General features: G+C 46.0%; 1 protein-coding gene across 3 annotated transcripts in view; it reads left to right on the top strand.

Annotated features, from left to right (window-relative positions):
- Nucleotides 1–4,033: 4,033 nt before the first annotated feature.
- Nucleotides 4,034–6,031, top strand: part of LOC129710806 (argininosuccinate lyase-like) — a 28,167-nt gene continuing 26,169 nt past the window's right edge. The window contains exons 1-2 of one of the 3 annotated variants that reach the window (XM_055658057.1): nt 4,034–4,125; nt 4,450–4,536. In XM_055658057.1, coding sequence (XP_055514032.1) covers nt 4,063–4,125; nt 4,450–4,536 — 150 coding nt within the window. In that variant the 5' untranslated portion in view covers nt 4,034–4,062. Of the gene's footprint in view, nt 4,126–4,288; nt 4,349–4,446; nt 4,537–6,031 lie in introns of those variants that run through there. The other 2 variants (XM_055658058.1, XM_055658059.1) reach the window with 2 other exon arrangements.

Raw genomic sequence — 6,031 nt, 5'->3', positions numbered from 1 at the left:
TGTGTTGGCTCTGTTGGGCAGGCCACATAGTTCACGTTCCTGACGCTGACAACTTTCTATGCCTAGCTTGAATGATTCTGCAGCCTTTCCCCAATATTATGACTAAGGTGCCAACATCTCTTTCAATCTCGCTTGAATTTTCAGAACCAGTTGCAGTTCATAAGATCGTAAGTGATAGGAGTAGAATTAGGCCATTTGGCCCATCAGGTCTACTTCGCCATTCAATCGTGGCTGATCTATCTCTCCCCCCTAACCCCGTTCTCCTGCCTTCTCCCCATAACCTCTGACACCCGTACTAGTCAAGAATTAGAATTCTGCCTTTAATATATCCACTGACTTTGCCTCTACAGCCTTCTGTGGCATAGAATTCCACAGATTCACCACCCTCTGACTAAAGAAATTCTTCCTCATCTCCTTCGTAAAGTCATTGACTCTCCCACTAGTGGAAACATCCTCTCTGTATCCATTCTATCCAGGCCTTTCACTATTCTGAAATTTTCTATGAGGTCCCCCCTCATTCTTCTAAACTCCAGCGAGTACAGGCCCAGTGCCGTCAACCGCTCATCATATGTTAACCCACTCATTCCTGGGATCATTCATGTAAACCTCCTCTGGACCCTCTCCAGAGCCAGCACATCCTTCCTCAGATATGGTGCTCAAAATTGCTTTAAATATTCCAAATGAGGCCTGAACAGCGCCTTGTAGCACCTTAGCATTACATCCCTGTTTTTGTATACAAGCCTCCTCGAAATAAATTCTAGCATCGTTTTCGCTTTCTTTACTACTTATTCAACTTGCAGGTTAACTTTTTGGGAATCCTGCACCAACACTCCCAAGTCACTTTCCACCTCCGATGTCCATTTAGAAAATAATCTATGTCTTTGTTCCCACTAGTAAAATGCATGACTCCACACTTTGCTACACTATATTCCATCTTGTAGTAATCCACTCGTTGTGAGTAAAATGATCTTCATTAGCAAATACAGCTTCTAAACACATGCGCGTTAACTGACAATAGACAATGGGTGGAGGAGTAGGCGATCAGTGACAGCTCAAGCAAAGTCCCTGCTGTTGCTGTACGACACACCCGTTGACGTTCTTCACCCCCAAACTCAGTCACGCGACCGTCCCAGCTCTACTGACGAGGGTTCGATCTATAAGTGACTCAACCACCAGATGGCGCCACAATCTGTCACTTCTCCATCCTCTCTCCCAGTTGCAGTTATACATGATGTTGGTGCGGCTGCATTTAGAGTATTGCGTACAGTTATGAGCACCATGTTACACGAAAGATGTCGTCGAGCCGGAAAGGGTGCGGAGAAAATTTACGAGGATGTTGCCAGGACTCGAGGGTCTGATCTATAGGGAGAAGTTGAGTAGGCTGGGACACAATTCCTTGGAGCGCAGGAGGATGAGGGGTGATGTTGCAGATCATGAGAGGAATGGATCGGGTCTCTTGCCCTGAGTAGGTCAATAGAGGACCAGAGGACATAGGTTTAAAGTAACGGGGAAAAGGTGTAATAGCAATCTGAGGGGTAGATGCAGGAAGATTGCTCCCGATGTTAGGGAAGTCCAGGACAAGGGGTCACAGCTTAAGGATTAAGGGGAAATCCTTTAAAACCGAGATGAGAAGAACTTTTTTCACACAGAGAGTGGTGAATCTCTGGAACTCTCTGCCACAGAGGGTAGTTGAGGCCAGTTCATTGGCTATATTTAAGAGGGGTTAGATGTGGCCCTTGTGGCTAAGGGGATCAGGGGGTATGGAGAGAAGGCAGGTACGGGATACTGAGTTGGATGATCAGCCATGATCATATTGAATGGCGGTGCAGGCTCGAAGGGCCGAATGGCCTCTACTCCTGCACCTAATTTCTATGTTTCTATGTTTCTATGTAACTTTTTCTCACAAAGGGTGGTGGGTGTATGGAACGAGCTGGCAGAGGATGTAGTTGAGGCTGGAACTATCGCAACATTTTAGAAACAGTTAGACAGGTACATAGATAGGACAGATTTGGAGCGGTATGGACCAAATACAAGCAGTCGGGACTAGTGTAGCTGGGACATGTTGGCTGATGTGAACAAGTTGGGTCGAAGGGCCTGTTTCCGCACTGTAAGACTCTATCAGAGTTTGTCCCTGATCAATTAAATTAATTAGATTAATCAGGCTCCCGTTGAAAGTTTTATCTGCCAACTGTTGTGACTCAATGAAAAATTCTTCTGGCCTAGAATAGAAAAAAGAATATCGAACAATATAGTGTGTAGGTACAAAATGCTGAAGTAACTCAGCTGGACAGGCAGAGATCCAGCTTCTCTCCAGAGATGCTGCCTGTCCCGCTGAGTTACTCCAGGATTTTGAGTCTACTTTCGAACAGTAGATCTCAGAAAGGGGCTTTTCGGCCCACAATGTTTGTGATAAACATTATGCCAACATCTACATCCCTCTATTCCCTGCACTTCCATGCGCCAATGAAGTAGATGGGAGGTCTGAGCCACCCTCTAGCTGGTGAGAGGACGGTTCAGTTGCCTGATAAGAGCTGGGAAGAAATTGTCCCTGAATCTGGAGGGATGTGTTTTTAGATTTCTGTACCTCTTGCCTAAAGGGAGAGTGGAGTAGAGGGAATGACCGGGGTGAGACTGATCCTTGATTATGCTGGTAGCCTTTGGCTAGCAAGGGCGAGATGTCCGTCAGGGAATGTTGCCGACTGGCCCGCTGCAGACTGCAGGAGTACGTGCTGAGGGACGCACTGAAGCTCGGTGCAGCCAACGCCAAGGCTCGGTGGGGGAGGACCACGGTCTGGGGTTCTCCCACTGCTGGACATGGACGGTGTGATGGAGAGACGCCCCTCAAAATAAGGGAAGGGATCCCATGCCAGTAGGCCACATGAGTGCCAAGGGTGGGGGACAAATTTGTGCAATTTGAGCAATGTATGTAGACTGTCGTAGCGGTGCCTGCTGGCGCACGCAGGTATCGAACCCAGCGTTCGGAAGCCGCGGTCACGTGACTCGGGAGGGACTGTTAGTTTTTGCGCGCTTTCGCTTTCGCGCAGCAGTTGAGTGCTGACCACCGTTGTGGCCAGCGTGCTGTAAGAGCCTGTGAGCTAAGAAGCTATTTTGAGAATAAAATAAGTTACGAATCTTAGTTGTCGTTCTTGCGACCACCAAACCGTATTGAATAATTTGTATCGCCTCCGAAAATGTCGGATGAATTTTTTGCACGGTTCATGTATTGGATATATTTATTACCTGAATAAAGTCTAATTTGAAATTTTTTTAAATAGATGCAGTCAATGGAAGGGAGGTTGGTTTGCACGATGCTCTGGGCTACGTCCACAATTCTCTGCAATTCCTTGCAGTCATAGAGCCATACATAGTGACACAGCGTGGAAATAGGCCCTTCAGGCCCTTGCCCACACTGCCAACATATCCCAGCTACATTAGCCCACACTGGGCCCATAAAGTCATCAAGTTTATTTGTCACATCTACATGAGATGTCCAGTGAAATGAAAGTGGCCTCGCGGACTTTTGTGCAAATCCAACAAAACAACCAAACCTGTCCAATCATAACACACATATTCTTTTACATAATAAATTACATTACACATATTCTTTTACCTCCAAACCTGTCCTATCCATAAAGTCCATAAAATATCCATATCCTATAAATGTTCTTCAGGTATGCCGACTGACATGTTGTGCGTTACTTCAACACTTTGAGTCTATATTTTTACAAACCACAATCTGCAGTTCTTTGTCTCTACATTCCCAAGCATCTGCAGTTCCTTGAGCCTCCAGTAAAACTCAGAAGAAGTGTGTTTGTGGCAGTGCTGCTGCATATTCCCACCTGATGTGCGGGTGTACGTACACTGTGTTCAAGAAGGAACTGCAGATGCTGGAAAATCGAAGGTACACAAAAATGCTGGAGAAACTCAGCGGGTGCAGCAGCATCTATGGAGCGAAGGAAATAGTCTGAGGAAGGGTTTCGGCCCGAAACGTTACCTATTTCCTTCGCTCCATAGATGCTGCTGCACCCGCTGAGTTTCTCCAGCATTTTTGTGTACCTGCATATGTACACTGTTAGCCCAGTCTTGCCTGCAGCCCTCTTTATTGCTGCCAGCGAGGAGCATCAAGTAAGTACAGGGTCCAAAAGAACAGGTCCAGCCGGTTTGCAAAGGGACTCGCGTCGTCGGAGTAAAAAAACATTCCAGATTACTGTGGTTTTGAAATCAGCAATTGAATTGTTGGACTACAAATCCCAGCAATCTCGGCTGATGGTCATTTTTTTCCGGTTCCTGCCACTGGGCGTTTCTAGACTGAAATAGATCGAGTTGGGGCAGTGATCGGGAGCAGCAGGTAGACCTGGCGCTGGCTCTGTGTGTTAAACACAGCCGACAACCTTCTCGCATTCGTGTGTGTGTGTGTTGTACTGACACACTTGTTTGTCCCTCAAGCAGGTCGCGGATTCCTTCACCCACCGAGAGATTTCTTTCCACATCTGTAGAGACCTTGGAAGTTCAGCGCTGGAAATGGCCAACCCCGAGGTAAAAAAGTTTCGCTAAACTTTCCAATGTTAAGAAGGGCCACAGTTTTAGTTTTTATTCCGGACAGGTGGAGCAAAGACACTCCCTCCTCGTGTGATTCCACTTCTCCCCCTCCCTCGTTGCTTGCTTTGTGTGTGTTTCCTATCTCATCGCCTGTTGAGATCTGCCCAGACACTCGGAAAGCTCTCGCCTTTCACAGGTGGGACTATGAATGGTGGAAGGCAGAACACACATCACCTTCTGGTCTATAGCAGGTGGGGACGATACATTACCTTCAGAACTGAACCAATGTGCTTTGAAACTGGTTGAAAGCCCGTATTTCACAAGTGAAAATGCTATTGCCTGGTTTCAATTCTGTATTTTTTTTAACTCGACATCTATTTCCCTTTTCCCTGAATGTTTGCACCATCTGCTAATGCCAGAACTCCACCGCCTGCCGGGACCATGACAGGTTTCACCTTCAGCAACTGTCCAGAATCACTCCACGCTCTTTGCTTTTTGACCTGGGGTAAAACAAATATAAAGTGGACGCATAATTCATTTTCGTTCTATATCGTCCGCGTTCGAGGATGTGACTGTTTCATTAAGCCATCGTTCATCGGTAATGGCATTGAGCAACGGGGTATTCCAATATGTTGCAATGCATGTTATTTTTTAACAAACTTCACAATTCAAGATTCAATTTAATTGTCACGTGTACCAATTAAAGTACAGTGAAATTTGAGTTACCAAGGCTATTATGGTCGGGTGTACCGAGGTACAGTGAAAAGCTTTTTTTTTTGTTGCAATCAGGCTGTCCACAGTGTGCAGATGCAGGATATGAAGTATAACGTTTAGTGCAAAATAAAGTCCGATTCAAGTTAGTTCAAAGGTCTCCAATGAGGTAGATGGGTGGTTAGGTCCACTCTTGTTGGTGAGAGAATGGTTCAGTTGCCTGATAACAGCTGGGAAGAAACTCCACCTGAAACTGGAGGTGTGCGTTTTCAAACTTCTGCATCTCCTGCCTGAAGGAGAGGGTGTGACCAGGGTGCGGTCGGTCTCTGTAAAAGACGGATTCATGTCATTTTCATTAAATGGTTCATTCCAAAGTGCCCGAAAGCTAACAAATTATTTTTGAATTAATCTAGTCATACAGCATGGAAACAGGCCCTTCAATCCAACTGGGCCATGTTGACCAAGCTAGTCCCATCTGACTACATGAATGACCCAGGGATAAGTAGGTTAACATATGATGAGCGTTTGATAGCACTGGGCCTGTACTAGATGGAGTTTAGAAGAATGAGGGGGGACCTCAATGAAACGTACAGAATAGTGAAATGCATGGACAGAGTGAATATGGAGAGGTTGTTTCCACTAGTGGGAGAGTTTAGGAATTTAAGGATGTTCTTTTAGGAAGGAGATGAGGAGGAATTTCTTTAGTCGAGGGGTGGTGAATCTGTGGAATTCTTTGCCAGAGAAGGCTGTGGAGGCAAAGTCAGTGGATATACTTAAGGCA

This window comes from Leucoraja erinacea, chromosome 28 (assembly GCF_028641065.1).
Source record: "Leucoraja erinacea ecotype New England chromosome 28, Leri_hhj_1, whole genome shotgun sequence".
Taxonomy (NCBI): domain Eukaryota; kingdom Metazoa; phylum Chordata; class Chondrichthyes; order Rajiformes; family Rajidae; genus Leucoraja; species Leucoraja erinaceus.
This window is presented reverse-complemented; position numbering and strand designations above follow the sequence as displayed.